At 45.4% G+C, this 24,382-nt stretch overlaps 8 protein-coding genes across 8 annotated transcripts; 4 read left to right on the plus strand and 4 right to left on the minus strand.

The window, feature by feature from the left end:
• Positions 1-1,810: 1,810 nt before the first annotated feature.
• Positions 1,811-3,128, minus strand: PHALS_12764 (lysocardiolipin acyltransferase; the record flags this gene model as incomplete). The annotated part of the gene is made up of 4 exons (XM_024728382.1): positions 1,811-2,494; positions 2,554-2,798; positions 2,857-2,894; positions 2,968-3,128. 4 exons carry the CDS (start codon positions 3,126-3,128, stop codon positions 1,811-1,813), a joined length of 1,128 nt encoding a protein of 375 aa, XP_024578864.1.
• Positions 3,129-3,200: 72 nt separating this feature from the next.
• Positions 3,201-4,613, plus strand: PHALS_12765 (UAA transporter; the record flags this gene model as incomplete). Its single annotated transcript, XM_024728383.1, has 5 exons — positions 3,201-3,285; positions 3,373-3,382; positions 3,451-3,514; positions 3,566-4,291; positions 4,353-4,613. The coding sequence occupies 5 exons, from the start codon at positions 3,201-3,203 to the stop codon at positions 4,611-4,613; spliced, it is 1,146 nt and encodes a 381-aa protein (XP_024578865.1).
• Positions 4,614-5,095: 482 nt separating this feature from the next.
• On the plus strand, positions 5,096-5,905 carry PHALS_12766 (the record flags this gene model as incomplete). The annotated part of the gene is made up of 1 exon (XM_024728384.1): positions 5,096-5,905. One exon carries the CDS (start codon positions 5,096-5,098, stop codon positions 5,903-5,905), a length of 810 nt encoding a protein of 269 aa, XP_024578866.1.
• Positions 5,906-5,960: 55 nt separating this feature from the next.
• On the minus strand, positions 5,961-8,103 carry PHALS_12767 (adp-ribosylation factor family; the record flags this gene model as incomplete). Its single annotated transcript, XM_024728385.1, has 7 exons — positions 5,961-6,134; positions 6,202-6,856; positions 6,919-7,030; positions 7,360-7,556; positions 7,622-7,674; positions 7,754-7,958; positions 8,024-8,103. 7 exons carry the CDS (start codon positions 8,101-8,103, stop codon positions 5,961-5,963), a joined length of 1,476 nt encoding a protein of 491 aa, XP_024578867.1.
• Positions 8,104-15,274: 7,171 nt separating this feature from the next.
• PHALS_12768 (uncharacterized protein) lies at positions 15,275-15,506 on the plus strand (the record flags this gene model as incomplete). Its single annotated transcript, XM_024728386.1, has 2 exons — positions 15,275-15,279; positions 15,350-15,506. The coding sequence occupies 2 exons, from the start codon at positions 15,275-15,277 to the stop codon at positions 15,504-15,506; spliced, it is 162 nt and encodes a 53-aa protein (XP_024578868.1).
• A 4,959-nt stretch (positions 15,507-20,465) lies between these two features.
• Positions 20,466-20,735, plus strand: PHALS_12769 (uncharacterized protein; the record flags this gene model as incomplete). Its single annotated transcript, XM_024728387.1, has 2 exons — positions 20,466-20,506; positions 20,570-20,735. The coding sequence occupies 2 exons, from the start codon at positions 20,466-20,468 to the stop codon at positions 20,733-20,735; spliced, it is 207 nt and encodes a 68-aa protein (XP_024578869.1).
• Positions 20,736-21,689: 954 nt separating this feature from the next.
• Positions 21,690-21,936, minus strand: PHALS_12770 (uncharacterized protein; the record flags this gene model as incomplete). The annotated part of the gene is made up of 2 exons (XM_024728388.1): positions 21,690-21,844; positions 21,924-21,936. 2 exons carry the CDS (start codon positions 21,934-21,936, stop codon positions 21,690-21,692), a joined length of 168 nt encoding a protein of 55 aa, XP_024578870.1.
• A 357-nt stretch (positions 21,937-22,293) lies between these two features.
• Positions 22,294-24,358, minus strand: PHALS_12771 (h-or na-translocating f-v-type and a-type atpase (f-atpase) superfamily; the record flags this gene model as incomplete). The annotated part of the gene is made up of 11 exons (XM_024728389.1): positions 22,294-22,311; positions 22,364-22,436; positions 23,025-23,030; positions 23,120-23,210; positions 23,282-23,343; positions 23,430-23,509; positions 23,573-23,638; positions 23,700-23,996; positions 24,069-24,142; positions 24,209-24,252; positions 24,330-24,358. The coding sequence occupies 11 exons, from the start codon at positions 24,356-24,358 to the stop codon at positions 22,294-22,296; spliced, it is 840 nt and encodes a 279-aa protein (XP_024578871.1).
• Between the last annotated feature and the right edge of the window lie 24 nt (positions 24,359-24,382).

A 24,382-nucleotide genomic window follows, 5' to 3' on the forward strand; every position in this document is an offset into this window, starting at 1 on the left:
GTTTAGGCTGCGGAGAGGAACTTCCCAGTCCACGACAAAAATTTACTTGCGATGAAGTACACACTTGTCAAGTTCAGGGATCACCTGCTCGGGTCCAAGCGTTTGTAATCTATACAGATCATGCGCCACTACGCACTGCGACTCAGTCGCCTTACATTTTGCAGATAATGGCCAGGTGGTGCTCCTTTTTCGCAGAATATAACTTCGAGGTGAAGTATAAGCCAGGAAAGCAAAAAATTTGGATAATGCGTTGTCACGCAGATCAGATTTTGAGCTGGCTCATGTCATGACCGTGACGTCTTCCGTGACGGATTTGATCCATGCCACGTACGCGGGTGATGTAGCGCTGCTATGGGCTCTCGGAAGCAAGGAGGCTGGAAACTCGGACAAGAAGTTGTCGTCGCGACTGCGCGCACGAATGCACCAATATTCTTCTAATATCGACCTTGTGCAACGTATTGTGTTACTTAGGGATCATGTCAAAGTCATGGATAGGCACTATGAGCCTTGCAAGGCAACAAGACATATACTTTACTTTGATTACTTGCACCAAAGCCACCGTATGATGACGCACCATTATTTCGGTTTACAAACGTAATGATAAAACTACTCCGGCGAAGATGCCGATTTCAAGCAAGGATATGATCTTAAACTACAGACTTTTGGGCGTCTCGTTTTGCGTTCATTGGCGACGTGTCAAGCTTCACAATTGGACTTGATTGGCTTGAGGGATCCCAAGTGGCTCAATACCATCTCGCAGCCTTGCTATATACTTACAATTCTCTATAAACTTTGATATACCCGGAACCGTAGTGGCGAGGAAGCTTCTAAGTGCGCGGTTAGCACTCGCAGAATCAAGCTGGACGATTCTTATGTTATTGCAAAGTGTAATGTAATGAATCGTAAAGGGTCCGATCTGGCTAAAGATTGAAGTTGTATAATCTGTGAGTTGGTCACTGCTGGATGCTGCGTCAATGCGTGCTCAGGACAAGACAGGATGTCGCAAGAGAGAGGTGCAGCCAGAGTTCACCCTATGTACCCTATCAAATTGATCGATGTGTTGCTGGAATCATCAACACCGGTGCATGTGTTGTGTTCGGAACAGCTTTAAGCACAAAGAGCCTTTACTCAAGGCATTCTATATAAGAGAACGGCAAGCTTCCTGACAATGCTCAGCGTATCTTTTATCAAATTATAAGATCTGCATTGGCAGCGGTGATATTGTTCTGCACTGTAACGAGAATTATATATGGTAAGTTAATATCCATTGCTGCAATGACGTTTTGGCTCCGGTGTAGACGAATTTCTCGTTATAAATTAAGAAAACTTGATAAAAAAGATACGGACATGATTAGGAACGAAATAAATGATCATATCAAGCAGTGTAAACCTGCAGCAGGCCCGTTATGTGCTTTAGCATGTCATGGTCATGACACCTTTAAGCTCTGGTGACTACAGAAACTAGGCAACCATGCTGATATACAAAATTAATCTCTAAATAAAAACGTTGATGGTAGGCACATAGAATAATTTGCAGTGCATGTGTTGTGTGTTGTGTGTCAATCATCCCCAAATCGTGCGAAGCACTTCCTTTGTGGGGTATGATCCACCCGGGGGTCACTGCAGGCATTGCACCGACTAATTTCGTCTTTGACTATAGTTTGCCCAGTTTTTGTAGTGATCGAGCTTAAAGCTTCCATTCTGACAATACCATGCTACAAGCACATAACGGGGCCTGCTGTTAGGTTTGGGTTTGGTTGATATGACTTGCTGTGGTCATCCTTCTATTGTTCGAATCTTCATTATCAAGTTACTTTAAGTTTTCAACAAGAAATCCGTCTACGCCGGAGCCAAATGCAGTGTATACGGTGTATCCAGCAGCAATTGTCACTGCAGCAATGACAGATATTGACTTGCCATAAACTCCGCAGATTGTCGTGGCAGTGAGTAATCCAAGCCAAAACAATATCACTGCTGCCGAAGCAGAACTATTCGTTTGTTCAAAGAGACGTTGAGCGTTATCAGGAAGCTTGCCGTTCTCTTGATAGAATGCCTTCAGTAAAGACTCTTTGCGTTCAAAGCGGTTTTCAAGCCAGGTGGCCATTTCACTCTCACTGTTGTCACGCAAAACCGAAATGTCCACTCGTTCGATGTAAAAATGGATCATTCGTGGCATGCGACCACTAAGTAGGGATGCTTCTGATGGACGTTCGTTTAAGGCGTAGTCCACGTAAAACATCGTGATATCGTATACAGCAGTGAGTTGAGAGCTCAAAAGCGGAAACATGAACGTCCACCCCGTTGTGCGTGGGTACAAAGAAAATTGACGAGGCAAGAGACCATTTCTTTTCGCAAAAATGGCACTCTTTTCCAGATTGCATTCGCTGAGATCGGTTCCTTCGGGAAATATGAGATATGAAGTCTCCGGTTCTAGCGATGAAAAAAATGGTAGCAGCTTGCGCAAATTCACTTGGTCATCTGCCCAATGACGTTGCTGCGTATCAACTTAAGCGTTAGTATTGGGTATAGCTACCACATTATAGCTAGATATACCAGAAATATGAAAATAAAGTGTTGCATGGCCCATCCGAAAATCGGAATTTTACGCAGCGGAGCCTTCAATACGATTCGTAGTATTTGAAGCGTGCGCGTTCGCCATGCGACGCTCCACAATAACATCCAATCAATTCGAGTGCGATGATTGCAAAGCCATATGGCTCGGTCTCGCAACATGTGCCTTTCTTGTATTTTTGTCTCGTGATCACCGAAAATTTGTACCTGGACACCAAAAAAATTTTCTGCAGAAGTGCCGGTGAGCTTTTGACGACTTGATAGTCAGATTTATTAGGCACAGACCAAGCAAAAGAACAACTTGACCCATCCAAGCCCACTGTCTGTTTAATACAATGCAGCAGCATTTTGTTTAATCCAGAAAATAGAAGACACGCAGGTATCATTCCAACTTACATAAAGTGAGTGACGCGGCGGTAAAAGTGCTTAGTCTGCAGATACTTCGGGAAAGGTAGAACTACCAGCAGAAGGCTCGGAGTCAGCACGTACGCCAAAGCTATCCATCCTGTGATAACCAACGAGGCCAGAAACACGATACCAACGACGGAGACACGCATAATGCTAACAAATCTATGAGGTCGCTTGGTACACTGTACCAAAAGTGGTTGAATACTCTAGTTAGAAAGAAAATGAGCATGAAAGAGGAGGCGAAGCGTGAAATGAAACTTCTCGTGAGCTTCGTGGCCATGGTCTTCGTGGGTCTTGGCAACAAAAGTGCGTAATTAAAAGCATTGTTTGAAACAAAATGTCATTTTTGCTTCTTTAATTGTACTATGTTCTTTTCTGTTCATGATGTTACAGTCTTCCAGAAGTAAGTTAGGTTACTATATGACTTTGATTTTCGTGACTTAACTGTGCTGATACATTTCACATTGACAGACTGCAAACAATACCTATGCACAATTATCCAGCATTTTTAAATCTACTCACAACATTTGTTTACGTATGTACTGCACTGTCATGCTATGTGACGTAAAAATGACTTTTCTTTTAGATACCAATTAGCTTTGCGTACATTCTACCGATGATCAAGTATGGCAGCGCCATCACGTGGGAACAGCAGAACATTCCAAAGAGCAAGTTTGCTGTAATGGGTGGACTTGACTCGATCGCTGGAATTTTACAAGTATTTGCTGCCACTTATTTAAGTGGGTCGCTTATTATTTTACTCGGTCAAGCTGCCATTCCTATCTCGATGCTTATCTCTGGCCTGCTACTTAAGGCTAAGTACTCGGGATATCAGTATGTGGGTGCAGTGGTTGTCACATTGGGTCTTCTTATCGTATTGGGATCAGGAAACTCTAGTAGCAGCTCAAGTGTTAACCCACATATTGCTGTGTTGTGGTCAATAATTATGATCTTCAGCTGCGTCCCGATGTGTTTGTCCAGCGTCTATAAAGAGAAAACACTTGGAGAGGTGAAGCTTGACGCTGTCTACCTGAACGGCTGGATAGCTGTGTTCCAATTTTTGTTTGCAGTTCCGTTGACATTTCCTGCATCTTTGGTCGGAGACCACCCTGTTACTCCTCGAGAGCTTCCACAAAATATGTACAACGGCATGAAGTGCTATTTTGGACAGAATACGATCACCGACGGTCCACACAAGGACAACTGCGAGAAGGCGACAATTTACGTAACAGCGTATTTAATATTTAACGTGACGTATAATCTTTTGATTATTCTGATTCTCAAGTTTGGTAGCGCCAACATTCTTTGGCTGGTAAGTGGTTAATTTGATTGCCAAGTGTAATTTGAATCCTCAAGTAATGTGCTTTAAACAGGCAATGACTATTATGGTTCCTCTCGGAAACGTTGCATTCACGTTTCCTTTTATGCCAGAGCATCAGCCATTGCACGCAAAGGATATAGCTGGCTTGCTGTTCATCATGTTGGGTCTGTTCGTGTACCGATTCCTGGAAGATTTGATGGTCTCCTGGAACAAGCTCAAGTCGAATACCTTAGATGAAAAGGTTTCAGCTGATGATGACCTCAAACGGGCGCTCATTAGTAGCGACGGTAACAGTAGTGATGAATTCGAATGAGAGCTTTACGCTAACAAATTGCATTCAACTTTCACGTTTTGATGTCTTAAATATCGTGGTCGTCTGTCAATGTTAACTGGAACTAAATGTTTGTAAAAATTATTAGCGCACGAGACAAATCCGACGTCAACATGTTAGTCCATATATTGAATCTTGAGCGCTGGTGGATTGTTCTCGCCATGCATAATCACTCTAGTATGTCGATTTATCTGCATATACCGTGATCCCTTGCACAAAGAAAACTGACTCATCTAGCCCACTGTAATAGCGCACGAAGGATTCGTTCGACAACAGTTATGACCAGAATCCTCACACAAGTACGAAGTTCAGCAGCTTAGTGGTCTGTGCTACCGGAATTTCACGTCCGTAGCTTATTGCTCACGTTTGATTGAAGGCTTAACGACCAGAATAAGCTTCAGAAAGATTATAATTTCTGGCTAAAAGGCCTGCTAAGCCAATCAAAGCTTTACTCAGGTTACTACATGTGGAGTTTGGAGCCCATTGCCAAGCGGCTGAAGCAGTCAGCCGAGAGCGCTCTGTTGACTTCCAAGAAAATTACAGAGACGGAAGATATTGTTGAGCGCATTAAACGACTTGAAAATGAGCTTCAAGATGAGAAAAATGAAAGCAGCGATTCAGACTCGGAATTTTATTCAGACCCCAGCAATGACAAAACAGACAATATCGTCAACTTGTCTGCTTACGCGTCAGAGCGAGTCGATTCGCTGCCAGCAAACATGCTTCCAGCTGCAAATTCTTTGTCCAATCTTTCTCACGTATGTAAGAAGCGCAAGAAGACGCAGCAGGAGCAGAACGAGCTAGCAGCCAATAAGGCATTGGAGCACTTACGCGACGCGCTTTCGTTTCCAAAACGTGTACCATTTGCCTGCAAGCCTTGCAAGTTTGTTGGCAAAAATTTAGACGAATATCAGGCTCACAAACTTTCAGATAATCACGTGATACGCGTACAAACTGGTGAGAAATTGCTGCATTGCGATCTTTGCAATAAATCGTTTACAAGTGCCGCTCAAATTAACGAGCACCGTGCTGGCAAGTGGCATAAGCAGCGCGCACGGAATAAAAAAGAACGTTTTAAAGTAAAAGTTTGTTACGACTTTATGCGAGGGGAATGCAAGTGGGGTGACCGCTGCAATTTTATGCATGCAGAGACAAAAGCAATGCGATCTGGACGCGCACTCGGCAAGACTAGCAAGCGAGTATGTGATAGCTATGCACGAACGAAAACTTGCCGCTTTGGTGAGAAGTGTTTGTTTTCTCATAATCCAGAATAGTTACTGAAGCCAATAAGTCGTATCACACTGGTTTGGTAATTGTTTTAGAAAACGATTATCTGAGGAGCTCATTTACGAATGAATCGACACGATCATAAGTAAACTCGCCATTGAGAAGACGTGCAACGTCCACAATAACCTCTTGATGCTGGCCGCGAATGACCAAAATTATCGGTAGATCGACCGTCTCAATGGAAGCGTCCGCTTCTCTAGCGACCATTGCTGTAAACTACAAACACCGTCGCAACTTACGCGTAAAAATACGATTGTCTTTTGTATGAAACTGACTAGCCTACCTTGACATGGACGAGCTTACGCGCCAGCTTTTCAAGCTGTGAATTAAGTAACCCACAAGCATAATTGTCCGGATGGTAAAGGTGCACTAGCATACTGGTTATAGATTCGTTATTGCCTGTTAGTTTCACGAATCGATCTGGAGTGATATATTCGAGCTCGCCATAATTTTTTTGACTGTGTGCCACCTCTTGCATCTGTTTTATTCGCATATTAGCATATTGAGTCAGAGTTGCATCATCTAGCAAGTCGCTCTCATCGTATTCGTTGTCCGAAGTATCGTCGCAGATGTATTGGTCGTTTATATCACTTGTAGATGGAGTGTACGGGACACTTACACCTTGAGTAATGCGTTTTAGGACTGCTTGACGATCAGCTTCCTTTCTTAAACGCTGCAGCACAAGCATACAATCGATAATTTTTTTAGAAATGCCGTCGCATTTATCGCGCACCTCCTGTTTCTGGTACTGTTTATAAGTTTTGTAGTCGTTTATGACTCCCTTAGGTCCAGTGTTTGCCGATGCAAAGTCGCGTGCCTTGCCACTGCGATAGCCGCGTGATGGCTTGCCCCACGTCTCGCCGTCGACTGATCTTTGAGTCCAAGGCCCCGTTGGATCTGCCACAGAATACACTCGGTCCGTGATCTCTTCATCGTCGCTGTTCGCAGAATTGTTTGTTACTTATTATTTACCAAATAGTTGCTCTTATGTCTCAAGCACCTAGCCTCTGAGTCAGAATTGACATGTCTTTCGACCTCGTCTGGGTCGCGGTCCCGAATCACGCTATGCTGCAAAAAGAAGCTTTCCATCTCAGCGTCGTTTAGGCTTTTGACTAAGCAATATATCAAAAAAGATCTGTAGTGTGGCGAACAGGCGAACAATGATGGATAGTGGAACGACAACAAGAATAAAGTCCACAACAAATCAATTGCTCAAATGCACTGCAACTATATTTTTTTTTGTCAATTTCTGCGCCCAAGTTCAGCTATCGGTCAGGTAAGTATTCCTGCTTCGATAAATATATGGACTTTTGCATATCCAACTTGGCTATATACCTTTTCCATTATAATCTCTAGTGCAACGCCAACGAGCTTGAATACATGACATGCGATTCAAGTATGCAATCATTACACTGACGCAACGTAGGGGTGTTTTCTTAACCCTTGCCCGACTGCTTCATCAGCCACTGAATGACTTGGTCAATGTTGACGAGGCGTAAAGCAGAGATGGGAATCACTAGCCATGGGTTGTCCACAATGTAGTCCAAATTCAATTCTCGAATAAGTTCCGGCTCGGAAATATGAGGTTCCAGATCAATCTTGTTGGCCAATACTAGCAATGGCGTCGTCGCGAGTTCACTGCAAAAACAATGCAATACTTAGTCTCAAGCCGCATCAAATGTAGAAGGTAATAGTAAGAGTACCGGTCTTCAAGAAGACGATGCAGCTCCTTTCGCGCAAGAGAAATTTGATCAAACTGTCAAGGCCTCAACATTGTAAGCAGGCAGCCCAGATAGCAGTAATTGCAAAATTGAAATAGTTTTAATGTAGCATACCGCATTAGCGTCCACAACATATATGATGACGTCACAGCCGCGTGTGTAGCGGCCCCATTCGCTTCGGTACTGTGCCTGCCCGCCGATATCCCAGCACTTCATCTGAACGCCTCCCTTTTTCACGAGTTTTACGTTCAAACCAATAGTCGGACACGTCTCCACAGGATGACCCATAGCCATTACATTTAGTAGCGTCGTCTTGCCACTAATAGCAATAAAAAATCAGGTCAGTGGCTCAAACGCTTCCCTGTTATCTTCTGAGCGACGCACCTATTTTCAAGACCGACGAGCACAACTTCGAGCTTTTTGGTGTAGAAAGCCTGTAACATCTTCTGCAAAATGCCTCCCATCGTTAAAAAATTTGGTGACGTCGCTAACTACTGGCCGCGTGGAGTCAGACGGAGACTCGAACCGCTTGCTTCTTTAGTTTTGAAGGGGAAAAGGCTGCCATGTTACAGTAGAAGACCCTAATGTTGCATTTCACAATCTAAAGAAGCAACTGATTTCTTAAGCGACACTCAAGCAACGTTCTTACCATAATTTACATTCCTATCACCTAAATACGATAGATATACTTCATGATCCAGGTCATATTTATAAATTCTAAACTGATTTTTTTATCAATTATTGCAGCTCAAAACAAAAAAATTGCATAGCTCATGTGGGTACGAGTCCAGAGCTGCTGAAGAAGTTTATGCATGAGAAAGGGGCAGCATTGTTGCATTAGCAACGACTGTGACGACAAAAATGACTTTAGCACTTATTGTCCTTGATATGAGCTGTTCCGAATGAGTTATGAAAGAGTATTGCGCTACCCCAATCGTAACGGGGTTACACGTACTCTGATATGAAGGGGTGCGTTACACATGATGGTGTGACCGTACAAAGTTGTGGATTACAGAAGACGGTGTTATCAAACAATTGTGTGGCTACACACGTAACAAGTTCTGCATATTATTTAGATTTTACTCTTTTATTAGGAAAACCTACAGATTTAGATATAGGCAGAAGTAAATTCAGTTTACTTTTTCAACGGAAGAATGCATTTGCATTGGGTTAAGGTTTTGATTACTCTGGGAGGTAGCGAATTGTGATCCACTACACTCATACTGGTTCTTGGAAAGAACGTAAAGTCGGTAACCTTAGTAAGCTTCCTCTAAGCAAAAAGCTACGGCAGCCCCGCTGCACTTGGTAGCACTCGTAGTCAATCTACGCCTGAGTCATTGCGACTGATACTCTGTGAGGATTAAGCAATTCTTTTGTTTGCCTCAGGGCATGGAGGACGGGCTTAAGAAGCTGATGTACCTGCTTGGCCCAGAGGGCGTGCAACACCTTTATTCGTAAGGACCTGAAGCAATAGGGGCGCGCCTAAGAGTGTTTTCGAACTATACAAGTGCTTTGCTAGAGCACCTAGAGAAGAAAATGTCGGCACTGACTGCGTCGTTGACGCCAACGTCGACGACGGATGACTTCTCCCGACCCAGGCCGCTTATGGTGAGCGTTAAGAACTTCGAGGGTAATGATAGAGAAAATCTCCTGCTCTGGGTGAGAGAGGCCGAGATGGCTATGGCATCTGATATGTTCTAAACGAGCAACAGCGCGCAGCGCTAGCTATCTCCAAGATCGGTGGCCGAGCGCGAGAATGGACACTGACGCGCGGTACCTCGGTTGAAACGGCATTTTCCTCTTTAACAGAGCTGAAGCTGCAGCATTACGAGTGTTTTCGCCGCCTGGTAGATATATCGCGTGCGATTGCGTTTCCTTGCCGCCCGATAGTGCAAGAGGGAATTGGTGGACTTTGTCCAAGAGTTGCTAACTCTCATTGCCGGGATGGCAGCCGAACCTCTCCCCAAGGCGGTCACAATGACCGTCTTTATGTAGGATTCGTCTTCTTTGAAAAAAGCGGTGAATGTGGCATCGAATGCCAAATCCAACTTATCTCGGCACGACTTGGTTAGGAGGCACACTCTCAGAGCCCGTCGAGCGGGCCTGAGCCAATGATTCCAGCTTTGCTCAGAAAGGTGGGGCGGAGATCCGAAAGCTGCCCGGCAGCGTTTACACTCGACGATCTTTTGTCTGTGGAGACATTCCTCAACTTCGGACTGGTTGTCCCCTGTGCAAGGCGCATTGAGATTTATCGAGCCGATGTTCCGCTTCTCATCGATGTTCGGGTTTATCGCGGGGAAACGACTACTCCCAGTAGGCGCGCGGCAATCTACTAGGGAAGAAATGAGTTCTGTTGAGCCCTAAAGAGGTAGACGGCAGCAAGGCCCAGCCCTTAAGAGCTCCATGCTCTTGAACACGGAGCGTGTATGCGAACTGGGCTTGATGGTCGTGAAAGCGACCATGAAGAGCTTTGAGAAACAAAATCCTTATCGACTCCAGGGCGTCGAACAATTATGCTCGACGCACCACGATAGGAGTAAGTCAGCTGTACGGTGAGGCGCTGAAATCGCGGTTGAGTGACACCGTCACTGTTCGCTTAGCGACGGGGACCTGTGTGACGGTGCTGAGAGTCCCTGTGGACCTCGGTGTCAAGTTTCTAGACCTTAATAGCGTGAAATGCTGCTTACTGTTAGACTTGCATTCAAGGTATGACCTTATCCTTGGTATGGCATGGTTGGAACACCATCAGCCATGGATCGATTGGAGGTCGAATACCTTGGGCGCTACGTGCACGTCTCCTGGTGGGGCTTTGGTGAGTCATGAATCCACCTTTGCTAGGAAGCAGAAGCGCTTTTAGCGCGGGCACTGAACCGGGGCAGTCTATGAGCTGGATATCGGAGTATCCGAGTTTTCGAACACCAAAGGGATATTGGACAGGAGTCCCGAGCATGGCTTTCGGGCTGAACATGGAGTGGCACGCTATTCACTGTGGAAATGGCAGCTCTTTGTCGGATGTTATTACTAACATCAAGGCTTCGATGGAGCAGGGGGTGGGGACACTGTACGACGCCGAGTACGTGCCCCCACTGGACTCGACGAGACGTAAGACCTTTATAGAAAAGAGACGGCGATTTCGTATGTTATCTGCAAGACGCAGGCTGTAGACCCTGACCCAGGGTGTGTCTACCGTAGACGATAGCGCTCAGCCATATACCCTTGTCAGCGGTATGACGGGAGACGAAGACGGCGGCGTCACCCTCGAGGCTATTCCCGCGGTGGATGCTCTTCATTAACTGGAAGAGATGCCCTTCCAAGAGGTAGGCAGTGCCTCGAAGGCAGGTGATTCAGCCGAGGTGGTCATTAACCGACTGGACGAGGTGATTAACTCGTCGTCGATTCAGGATGAACCTATCCTGAAGGACACGAAGAGGGTCTGAACGCAGCCGGCGTGGATCGTCGATCCTGAAGGATCCCTCGGATTTGTACTTTCCTTTGGTAAAGAAACTTTAAGACGTCCTCTCCAAGGACACGCCGTCGGGTCTACCTCCGGACTGAGATGTGTGTCGTAAGATCGATTTGGTTCTGGGAACCAAATACTGCTTAACACGCCAATGACTCCTGCTCGAGGAGCCATTGACGCCTTTTCCGTGCGATGCAGGACACAAAAACGGTGCGTGAGAGCAAGTCGCCCTATTCGATACCAACGTTTCGTGTCCGGAAGCCGAACGGTCAGTGGCGTATCGTTCACGCTTACAATAGTCTCAACGCTGCTACAGATGCCGATTTCATGAAAGGATGTTCTCCAGAACAATATTGGCCGTGCGAAGTATAGCGCACTCGACTTGGTCGATGGGTATAGCCAATTGCTCATGAGAGCGAGTGATATTCCGCTGAGAGCGGTGAGTACTTCGAGCGGCTTGATATGGGAGTGGCTGGTGATTTTGCATGGCTGTCAAATGCACCAGCAACATTTAATCGTCTTGTGCCGCAGTTGTTCAGCCCCTACCGGGCGTATGCACAGACATACTTCGACGACATCTTCGTCCACAGTAGTGCGGGGCACGGGAGGATGGATGAAGAGAGCCACATCGCCCATTTAAGAGCGGTGCTCGAGTGCATGCGCACGATTAAGCTATATGCTAGCGCCGATAAGTGCATTTTTGGCGCGGAAAAAATCCCTTTTTAAAATGCATCATGGAGGAGTGCAGCGGTGCCTCTGGCCAGTTTACCAGTACCCTCCGGGTGTTGGCCGTCCATGAGAATGGACTTTGTGTTACCTGCCGAAACATCGGCAGGTAACACGGGTGTTTTGCTCTTTGCGAACCGTTTGAGCATGATGGCTCATATTGCTGTGGTGCCGGACACCATCGATAAAGTCGGCACAGCGACACTGTTTGTGGATTGTGTCATTCGACAACATGGACCCCCGAAGTCAATTGTCTCTGATAGAGACCCGTGCTTTCACTAGAAATTTTTGGTCTGCAATCTTCAGGGTGCTAGGCACCAAATTAACTATATCAACACCGAGCTATCCGCATATCGATGGTTAGACTGAGCTTGTAAATCGCGACTTTTTGGACGTTCTTCGCGGCGTCTGCGCTGAGTCACCGAAAGGCTGGTGTGTCACGCTGTCGCTTGTGGGGTTTCTCTGAACAATGCCGTACATTCATCTACCTTTCTACGTGAACAGACTGGTTCACCCTCGCGTCCCGCTGACGCCGCCATCCCATTGCTTAGGGCTTGGTGAAAGAGGAGTATTTCGAACGGCTGGCTGATATCTGCCCCCTCACTACCCGAAAAGAAGTCGGAGACTTCCTGTCTACCAGAATGAGTGTCTTACGACATGTTCTAATGCGATGGCTGAAAGCTAAAACATGCTGAAAAAATATGCAGACGGAAGAAGCAGATAAAATATTGAAAGCTTTGAGATTGGAGACCTGGTTTTATTAAACGCTAAGGACCTTCCAACACATGCCGTCTGCTGTCTTTAAGACAAGGCTCTCAAGTTCATCGGACTTTATAAGGTCGTGGCCAAGCGAGGTCTTATGTAATCGCTAATCTACAGAGCGCGATAGTCCTCAACGTGAGGCAGTCGGTAGGCATTGTGCTCCAAGCCTTTTGAGGTCTTTCGCACAGCGATATGCGACCTTGGCAAGATTCTCGGCGGAGTGCCGATGACGACGGACTTTGTTCTCCAACGCTAGAAGAGCAGTCATCAGACGGCGATCGACCAAGTCGTCATCATCCGCCACCAACTCACTCGCTAAGAACGGTGGCGTCCGTTATCACGTGAAGCGCCTTTTAAGTCGACGTCGTCAACAGAGTCAAACCCAATATTTTGTAAAATGGCGGGGATATCCAAACCTCAAAAACTCGTGAGAGTTTGAGGTGCCGTTTTGGCAAGACTGTCCTGACGTCGTGGATGCCTACGATCAGATGGATCATGACAATCCGCACTTCTCGATGGTAGCTCGGGAAGCCGAAGGGCCATAAACTGAGCTCAAGCTACGGCCGTGGCAGTAGACTTACCCGTTTGAGAACCCACAGAGCTCGCGGGAGCGTAATGGATTATTCCATATGTCGCAAGGCGACAAAACGTAGGTAAACGGCGTTGCGCCTTATGTTTGGCAAACTCGAATCAAAAATGGCGTTTTCACACACGCGTCTATTTCTTGTGGTTCCACTGTACGTTAGACAGCGAGGAAATTTTTTGGTTCCGATGCACCCATCGCTCAAATAGCTCATCATCATCCGTAGCGGTTTCTTCAGGGGCAAGAACCACAGGAATATTCCGAATTGCGAATAAAAAAGCGTCTCCCATTTGAGCGCAAAGTCGAGCGCGGTATCTATCCATTCAGATTTTATGAGGTACCAAGAAGCGAGCTCGGAGAGCTTTTCGTTGGTCACGCTCGGCTTGGGTAGTGACCGGGTCCGACTACGTAGACACCTAACGGTCGAGTGATCACGTCTTCCGCTTCAGTAGCGGGATCCGCCATGCGGAAGCCGTATTCCACACGAGGGTCTAGGATCGACAAAGGATGCGAGCGCATGACAGCCGCCCAGTGAGCAGTCTCCCCTGTGCTTGTCGAGGTGACTACGAATAATACCACTTCCCACGAAAGTCGAGTGGTCGGGAAACGGATACAGTGTCCGCAAGATTTGAGCAGGGATCACGACGCGCCGTTGGCGCACCTTTCCCTCCTCTTCTTCCATCCTGGGAAAGGAGCATCCGACTGGTAGTCGACTTCCTCCCAATCCGCGACGAGGTGTGTTGCGCCCGGTTGTCGAAGTCTTGGGATATGCTTCCCAATAAAGCCGCAGACATACTGTTCGGAGATTTACCACGTTCAGGAGACGAAGAAGGACTCAGCCCGCAGGTGCTCTCGGAATCAGCGAAGCTGAATGTTTTTCGTGTCATAGACACAGGACTCATCGAGCAGAGAATGCGTGAGGACAGTCCTAGGAATGTAAAGATGTCTTAGACACGCGAATCTCGTACTAGGCGACAGTTAAATGTGAAATGTAAATTGTGGGTATTCAAAATTTCGATGGGGAGAGTGTTACAGGTTACACGAACCCGGGTATTATAAGGTAGGTCACACAAGATGGTGTGACCGTACGAAGGTGTCGATTACACACGACGGTGTAACCACACAATGGTTTGGCTACACCGTAACAATAATCCACTACGCGGCGGGACTGCCAGTGGTTATGCATATTGATAAGATTTTACTTTCTTAGAAAACCATACAGATATAAATATAGGCGGCTTTTGCCGCAAATAAAACAATTAAACTCAGTTTACATTTTGAACGGAAGAGTGCATTTGTCTTGGGTAAGATTTGAGGTATATTTGTAGGTATCGGGTTGCGATCCGCTACAATCATACTGGTTCTAAAACAAAACGTTAGGTCGGTGGTCTTAACAAGCTTCCTCTAAGCAAAGGATTCACACTACACGTAGATTAATTGTGGAACTGAATAGGTAACTATGAAGATAACGAGACTCTTTTAGGTGATGCCCGTGATGCACATGGTCTTCTCGCCGCACGCTAAGCAACAGAAAATTTATACAAAGAACAGAAAATGTATATATTGAGTATCAGGCTGAATAATTATAGTCGCAAAAATATGTTCTCTTGTATTCGCGAAGCAAACTTATAGCCGATGTTTCCTGAAAGGTTCAAGCTTCGCTTCTGGTGGGAGCGCACAAACCCAATCTCCGTGTGTGTTGTATGCGAATTGCACGACAACACCGTTGCACCTGGTAGCACTTGTTGATCATCCTAAGAACTAAGACGTAGGAGATATCCATCCTCTGCGACGATAATACATTTGAGCACCTGACGAGGACAAGAACTAGCCTAACAAATCGAAAAGACAAGAGCAATAATTTGTCGCTCCGAGGCGATCACTGGCTATGAGAATGCGATGATGAAGCAAGCCCTATCGCATTCCATCCGGGCGCTGATGAAGGAACAGATAGTCGCTGATTTTAAGCATCTAAGCCTATGAGAACCGGGACGAGTAAAAAACTTTCTAACGGTGCGTTCTAAGTCGTGTGCTATTGCCAACGGAGGAACGGGGGTGAGAACTAGCTGACTGGGTCCATTAGTAAGTAACTTTTGCCGCCAATATGCCGTCAGACCAGTTTCCATCTTTACGGACGGTCTTCAAGCGGCTCGTCTGAGTTTTTTTGCGCTCACCGTAGCTCTCCCAGACAGTGGATATCACCTCCAAATCGGAAAACAACTGCCCTGTCGCATTTACCAACAATAAATACGGTAACTGTAATCTATTGTGGGTCTCCCGAGGAGATGGACACCAGTCATACTGAGATGAAGAGAGAAAAAGACATCAGCTGCTGAGAAGAGATTTATAGGGTCCGACTTCGACGAGCCCTTCGCGGGATAACGTCGGGTCCAATTTGGTGCAGAGCGATCCTCTGATAATTCATTCAGCTCTAGTGTACCTCATGGAGGTCGTGGTTGATTATAAGCAGCCCCGGGAGAAGCGAACTGATTGAAAACACTTAAAACTCAAATCCCAGGTTGTGGGCACTCAGCAATTCTGCCGTGAAGAAGGATTCCTTGAAATACTTATAAGTCATATGAAATGTAGCTACCTGAACTACTGCCAGCACCAATTAAAGAGCTGTAAAAAGAAACGCCTGGCTTTGTGAAGGCGTTCTGATAAATTTAAAAGCATCGAGTAATTAAATACAACGTGCGACCGTCAAAAAGAGTAGCCTGTTATATGGAATTATTGAAGAGACCATATACGGATGCGAAATGCGTGCCCCTTGCGACGAAGAATCTGTAGAAGCTTCGAGGATTATGTTGAATTTCTAATGAAGTTCGCGGACTTTGAAAGCATAAAAAATGACTCTCCCTGGACCTACATCTAGTATTTATCTGGTGCTATGTATCGCGTGTCCGTAACGCCACAAGCTGTTGGTCGAATGGAAGTAAAAGATGTTTGGTGTCACGCATTTTCCTGGTGGAGATTTGAAAAGTCATTGAACCATTATTACCAGAAAGCAAAAGCCGTTCTGTGGTCGAAAAGTCGCGATAGCTTCCGTACAGAATGAGGTAATGATCGAAGTCGATAACATTAAAAATTATTATGTGCCTCGAGCAGAGCTCGGTAGGCTATCTTGAGGACGCACATTGCGTGAAAACTCTACCGTGAAGAGCAGCAAAGCATTCAAGAATAAATAGAGTGAACGATTACTTACTTTGTGAATAGAGCTACCGGAATAATCCTAGTGATTGTAATAAAACTATTATAGTCCTGAAGAAATACTTTTTGCGGTAGTTTGTGCAAGCAATTGTAAGAAGGTGAGGTCACCAAAATGATGCGGTGGATGAGCTGAGCTCGTTATCCGTCATGGAAGTCATTTGCAGAGTACTTACCATGAGAGATGGGATAGCTTTCCTCGAGGATCTGTGGCCTCCTGGTGAAACTTGCTGAGGCGATATCACGACATGGTGACAAGAGAATCATGAGGCGTGTCAACCTCAGAAGGGGAGTGTGTCATGAAAACGCCTTGTTTTAAAGCCAAATATTCTGTCTGAAGAAAACTGGCCCTTACAAGGACGCTATCTTCATGCAGAGGATCAAGCGAAAAAGAAAATTGTCACACGTGGCGCCGACTGTCTGCTTTGGGAGGACGGCTTTTGCACGTATGTGATAATGACAAGCTGCACGCAGCCACAACTTTGACACAAAGGACATTCTTTTGGAAGGGTGTGCTGTAAAACGTTATGATCAGCTGCACGTCTTTCAGCTACGTCAATCCATTATTGGCTAGCAAAATTTACCGATGCAAGACAGCACAATCCCTCTAGCCCTTTAGCAGCGGAGAAATCTCTCCGCGTAGAATACTTCATGAGTAGCTAACTATGCCACAAAAGTTACACAGATACATAATACTGCCCTAGAAGGCCTGCGAATAATTAAGCACCGCATGTAGAAAAAGTGATATCTCTCTCCTCAGCAGAGCTACGATATATTGCGGCACTCTCGCAAAGTTTCAACCTCTCCTGCTCTAATTGGCTCTTGCAGCCCGGAAATGATACTTCGCATTTGAGTGACACCTGCCACGCCCTGAATGATTGGGTGGATTTGAAGGCATTTGTGCAAGCCGCACCTGTTTGAAGAACATCTATTAAGATGTTAATTGTTATCATCCCGGAAGAGGGCTTGCTGCCATCGCCGCTATTACAGCTCCAGACGCTTTGACAAAGTTTTTTACTTTTTGTCCCGCTGACAGGAAGACAAGTTCACTAAGCCGCTTATGCGGTGTGAACAATCGCAACATATACCGCTTCCGCTCGCCCCTTGTCAAAAATACCTCTTCTACAGATGTACTGTCAGTTTGAGCTCAAGCTTCTGTGCCGCCTCCTAGCTTTGCGATCACTTGCGAGATTCGCTGCAGAAAAGTCAGCAGCATTGTTGAACTCGTGACCATGACCATCACATCTTCGCTCACTCAGAGACGGCCAATTTCCTCAATGAGTCGAAGGATTAATATCAGCGGCCCATGTGGGAGTTTATGCTATCATAAATGCCTCGCTGGTGTTCCTGGAGATGCATACTCTTTGTTGATGAGCGCATCCAGGCTTGCATCGTGCACTATGCACAGTGGAACTTTGAATCACATATTATACGGCAGCATGCGTACAGAGTACGCTCTATCAAGGAGCGGAGCCGAGAGTCTCTCAAGAAGCTATATGTGGTTTATTCTGCTATTGCAAGAGTACATCGATTTAGATTCCGATTTGTTTTTACTCGAGCTTAAGATATACGCTTTACTTTCCTCAACGATAAGGCAGTCTATAGCGTCTTGCAGCCCATGTTTATATACTATGCACCTCCCATTTACAGAGTCTCCCAATCGTAATGAAAATCAATATCTCATTAAAAATAATTAATCGCGATAAGCCAAACATGAAATGTGAATTTTGCACCGTTGTACGAATCAGGATATACGCAATTGCCCCAAGACTGTACGGAGTAAGCACACAGCATTACTATGTTCCAGATATCATGCACCTTCCGGTCACCGCATTCCGCTACACAATCTGCCTGGGATTGCCACCACTGGACATGTCAAATGTGGCAAAAAGACGTGAACAGAGTGGCAAGAGACTTGCTGCAGAGCGCGATCTCAGTTCGCAATAATGGCAAACTAAAGTCGATGATGTGAAACCTTATCGAAGAAGGGCCCGTCCTGGTTGTGGTGACGCTGAGAGCAGCAAAATGACCCTTAGCTTGAAGCAGCCGAGAAGAGCTATTTAGTTTATTACTATGAACTATGTTAGATGAAGCGTTTATGTTATCATATTCAAGGCAAATTTGATGGGCTATGAGTCATATGATCATGCTCATTGCGTACAGTCACGTCTTCACCAAATCTCAAGTAGAGAATGGCAGGATGTATATCATCCTTTTCTAAGTATGTATTTAAGAGAGACAGTTGAGGTCGGATTTGGACAGATACCTCCTAGACCTCGTATATAGTACGATGGTGACATTGCGCATCAACAAGAAGACTTGAGAACGAAGATCAGGCGCAGCATTCAAAAATCTCGGATAGCAAGGAGTAATTACGCTTGAAGGCCACTTGATCAAACGTTTGCTTGGGCTATATAGCTGTTATTACTTGTTCCAGGATTCCAGTTCACATAACTGACACACTCGACACTCAGTGTGGTATCTTTACCAAGGACAGGATACTGTATGCGGCACAAACCCTCTTAGTAAGTCACCTCGGTAGAGAAGAAACATAAGGCTTGATGAGTGTTATGCTCGAGTAATTCTACATGTATGAAATGATGCACGCTTATGTGCACATATGCAAAGTTGACAGCACGTTAAACCTTCTCGCCATATGCGTCGACACCTATAATAGAATATTGGCCGCTGAAAAGTATGGACAACATTCTTGGTCTTCTTTATGACGCGCTCATTAGGCCATCATTATGGGTTTTTGAGCCATCTGAGCAAGATGAATCGTTTTGTTGCTCTCTGCAACACCGCTACTAAGCCAGACCGCTTCTCGAGAAGGTTTAAGAATCATTAATTTCTGGTGGCCATTGTTTTGGACCGAGATCGCCATCAACGGCATGCTTTACCAAGATCGAGATTTTGCACCATGTCCACGGCTGACCACTGACAATTAAACGGCCAGAAAGAACTTGTTATTTGCATGAGGAAGATATCATTTTGAGCATCTGGACGGAGCTTTGTATCAAATTGCTCCCACCTATTTGTGAATAAAGTAGTATTTTTCTTGCGTGTGCTTTCAACATATACATGGATGATCCGGATGTTTTCTTTTGCCCCTTTGAAACTTGATTCGATCTTTGTTGGCAATCGGCTGACGATACGATTCCTCTTGTCGCTCTGACCAAGAAAGACCATAATACCCAGCCAGTCGCGGGAGGTGTCTTTTAATGACTCTTCTCGATCAGCTTGGTGATGTCCCACTGTGAAGTGGATACGGTTCACAATGGTTATAACCGGTGTCTGATGTAGTGGGAGAGATATCCTCACATCGAGAACCATTTGAGTCTGAAATCCTACCTCAGCAAATTTGCTAGAGAAGGGGGCCTAACCCTGTTCTAAAATACGGGTTCTAGCCGGTATCTGTAACAGCACGATTGCTTACAGCAAGAAAAGAAAATTGCGATCTACCGCCACAACGTTAACATTGTGCTTTGAACCTTCGATATTAACATGAAAGACATTCTAGTCAGACGTACGCTTCACGAAATTTGGCTTATCAAGCCGTCCGATGGATAAAGTCTACTTGCCTTCTAGTGCGCAGATTGATTAAAAAAATTGGCTTCGAAGCGCAAATCACCACACAAAAGGTTCCCAAAAAAAACGAGGTGCAATTCCCGTTTTAAATGAATAAACCTAACTGCTTCTGCTCTGGCGCAGGTGGTACCTCTGAGGGGTGGCAGTCTGATAGGCTAGGAAAATCTCGCAGACCAAATATAAAGCACTCTACCTAAGTGAAAGGCCCACACAAATATGTGTGCCGTATTATGTCCTGGTACGACAATCAACTTCTGCCGTATAAAAGGTGATATCGCCACGTGATCAAGTCCACAAAAGTCTTTATGATTCTTACCCAGATAAGCAAGCTAAGCCTTTCGATCCAGATCAAGCGCATGGGTAACGAACTGGAGTGGTGTGGATTTCACGGTGGCATTTTTAAACACATTAATCCCTGAAGAACGGACAAGAATTGCGCAAAAACACCCGCAGCGGAGAGGAGGGCTTGTGTGAATATCTTCAATCTTAGGGTACTTTTTATGACTCCCAATGAGAATAGAGGAACCGGCCCCGGCTTCTGGTAGTCACCCTGACCAATCTTGTCGGGGGACACCTTGGCTGCTCTTTTGAGTATGATTGGCAGGTTGTCGGCAAGAGGAAATGCGCCGTGGCAGCGTCTCATTGATCCGTGGACAAAACGGACTTACATTCGAATAAAGTTTGGCGTTATGTTGTTAATTTTACGAGTTGTTGTGTGCATAGATCTGACACTATCGTCACTATCACAACAAGCATACTGGAGTATATAGTCTTACGCTATACAGTACTGTGTTTTCACTAATGTATATACAAATATGATAAATATTATATATCTGAGCATTTTGAATAACGAGAAACGTAGGTTATTAGCTAGTTGGAATACATTTTTGCGCGTTAATTAACATGGACCAGTTCTTTTGAAATTTTCTTTGTACGGCATGCGCATCAACCCCGTTTCACTTGGTAATGTTTGTTAATTTAACGACTGTTTCCTTGATACGACATTAGCCTTTGTAAAGGTGGAGCATGCATTGTCCGAATATTTTTCCGACAACAAGACACGCTTAATCAGCTCATGTTGTTATTTTTTTCAGCGGGGTCAAAGGATTGGATGCCCAAGGACCAGAAGGATTATCACCCGCCTGGAGGCGCTCACTCATTCTGAGGATAAATTGGTGAGTCTAGGAGCGCTTCAATCGCTAAAATTGAAGTGTGAGAGAGTGCCACCGTCAAGGCTTCCGACGCTTAGCGTCCACCCCTTTGACGGTGAAAGCAGGAAAATCTCTTCATCAACAAGAGTGGTTGAGGTGATAATAATGTTGAGCATATTTTGGATGGTGCAAGAGCTTTGCGTTAGCGGTCATTAAACTAGAAGGTCGCGCACAAAATTAAGTTCGCACGGCCTGACCAGACTTTTCCGTGTCCGATTGGAATTCTTGCCACCCGTCAAGGAAAGCGAGCGGGCTTTGTGCAAGTGATAAACTTTCTTACCGCTGTGATGGAAGCAGAGATGATAACGGTTAACATCTTTATGGATGGCTGGTTCTGCAGTCCTGCACCTGCACAACCTCTTTCGAGGGTGCGATTGCTGTCGTGTTATATACGGAACGCACATTTACAAATACTACGGTGCTGCTCAGCATCCAAATACAAACATTTCCCTCCATGGCTAAGCTGAGGCCCATAGCGTTTGGCGAACTCATACATCCTCTTTTATCTGTGCTTTAACGGTACCACGCAGCATGAAAGTGATACGTTACATGCCACGAGACATCCACCTCATTGTCGGGAGGAGTGGAGCTGATGCGGATGGTGCGAGAAGCACCTGCGCGGAGGTTCTCCATGAAAACGATAGCCGTTTCCGTTTCTGGCGGACAGCCTGCCACTATAAGAGTGTTTAAATTCCGGCGATAGTTCTCTGTCTCTTGTTGAGAGGAGGTTAAAAGTCTTAACTGCACGCGATAATCCCATGATCGTTTGCGACACCTGTCGCTGAAATGAGTTCCATATTGTGAAAGTTTCTCTTAGAGGTATACTGCACGTAACCGCTTAGCGATCTCGTAGCTTAGAGCCCACACTAGCTTTGATAGTCTGTCTAGAGCACAGCCAAATTTTTGTCTCCCGTTTTCAGAAGGAGTTTTTCTGACCCCTTTTCTATGACGACTGAGATCTGAACGTCAGCGGTCTCTCCATGACCGTGATTGTGCTCTCCTTGCTAAGGCGTTCCTCGAAATTTGTGACTAGAGCGTTCTCTGATCTGATGAATGGCTCTACGCGAGTGATTCCAGCCTTCGACCCTTGCGCCACTCATTGGTAATCCAGTCAGGACTAGCTGACGACAGAGGCCTGCTAAGCATATCTTTTTGTCTAGAAGACAAAAGAAGTATTTCGTCCTTACCCAAAAGAAGTCTGGAACAGAGTTTGTCATCGAAATGACAAGCTTTACAAGATGCAACCAATTTTCTGTGCACCTTGCGCGGTAGAAATTAGAGCCTACGAGTTAGCGTTAAAAAGCACACAGGGAATAATTTGACCAGGTGGCCGAAGCGAGAGCCTCGCATTTACAAAGTTATTCGTCTTGCAATTTTTAATGTATGATTTAGAATTAAGCTTGGGTCAGACTTTTAAAAAATATTTGATTGGCTATCTACAATATCAATTAATAAACTGCATAGTGTCAGCCAGCCGCCCCGATTTTTTGCGTCGGAAAGGTCAACAACAAGTGGCGATGTGCATGCTTACAAAAGAATAGACGCGCCTTCCATTTGAGCACTAAACAGATTACTAAAAGAATTTGCTGCGAAAAAGCTTGATCGTACAGAGCTTTCGACCAGGCTAAAAAGTATTATCCCTAACAACAGTTGACATTGATCGCCACATCAGTGTTTGAGCGAGACCCCAAGAGGTGATAGCGCTATGGAGTTGGACACCGTTTATTCCGCTTACTTTTAGGACGACTTATGCGAGCTATGTTATGCAGCATATACGACAGCTATTTTGCAGCATTTTCATTAAATGCTCAAAACGACCGGGTGATGCTGAATGAAAGATTGGATAACCTGAAGCTACTTTCATCACACATTCACAACGAGCGTTAATGCTCCAGTATGCCCTCTTCTAGAATACGACATCTGCGTCAGCAGATAGTTCGTACTGGGCAAGGATATCGCGGTCCGACGCAATGACGTCCGCGAATGGATCGTCCTCCTCAGCGGTGCCCGAGTTTTTCTTAGATGCGATTTCTTCTGAATTGAAGAACGCATACCATTAGAACCAACAAACTCCCAGAGAAGTCAGTACATAACCAGAAAATGACCTGTTTCTCGGAGCATGGCGGCTTTTTCGTGTTCTTGCTTGTTCGCTTGAACTTTTTTAATGCTACAATATCAGCACAAGAACCTCATTAGTTTAACAAAACATATAGCTGCGATTGAACCAACGATATATACGTTGCTGAAACGTACCGCACAAAATCTTCACGCTCTAGCTCGTCTAGCTCGCGCGTAATGTATGAAATTGTCTTCTCAATACGAGGAATAGTGACCTGCCAGCAGAAAAATACGCTTAATAATCAGGATATCGCACCTTGCCAAATACAGTAGCGCACGTTATCTAGCGCATTAACACGACGATTGGTCACTTTCAAAGCTTCATCCAGCGTCACGAAAGAAGTCTGCCATCAATAAAATTAATAAGCACATCACATTTTTCCCTGCGTATGCGTAATTATCCACCTGTAAAGACGCTAGTTTGATCAACGCGCGTAATAGGACGCGAAATTTTTCACGGCAGTTTTGAATCTTGCCACCTCCGCCAGCCAGGCCAATGTTCTCACTCTTTTCTCGACTGACCTCTACCTCGGTAAACACCGGTAGTTTGACGCCGGCCACGTTGTCGATGCGATTCTGCGTGCGTATTTCCGCAGTACTCACCGACTCAATTACCTTATTACGAAAATCACCTGCAGCGTACTGCGCTTGTGTAAGTGAGAAAAATGCTTCGGACGCCTCTGTTGACATGGCCAGTTTGGTCTGTTCGTACAGGCACACACAACTATATTATAGTTCAGATAATAACTAAACGGCACACAAATGCTTAACAACCTTCTGAATTTCGCGTAGCATAGCCTGAAAACGCATTTTTAACGCATCAGCTTTCTTTTTCAGTAATTCGAATCCTGTAAACAGCATTTGTCTATACTTAAACGAGTTCATAGCGCAGGTTCATGAGCAAATATGAGTACCCTTCTTTGCGCCAACGCGTTTTCCCCTGTAGGTTGTCAGTGCCCTGCCACACATCAATTCGTTTTGATCAATACTGTGAAAATCTTGATTTATTCGTAAGAGAAGATAGGATTATTCTACATGCGCGTGGGCGCCACTTGAGCCGACATCCTTGTACTCTTTAAGATCCAGAA

This window comes from Plasmopara halstedii (assembly GCF_900000015.1).
Source record: "Plasmopara halstedii genome assembly, contig: Scaffold_650, whole genome shotgun sequence".
Classification (NCBI taxonomy): domain Eukaryota; phylum Oomycota; class Peronosporomycetes; order Peronosporales; family Peronosporaceae; genus Plasmopara; species Plasmopara halstedii.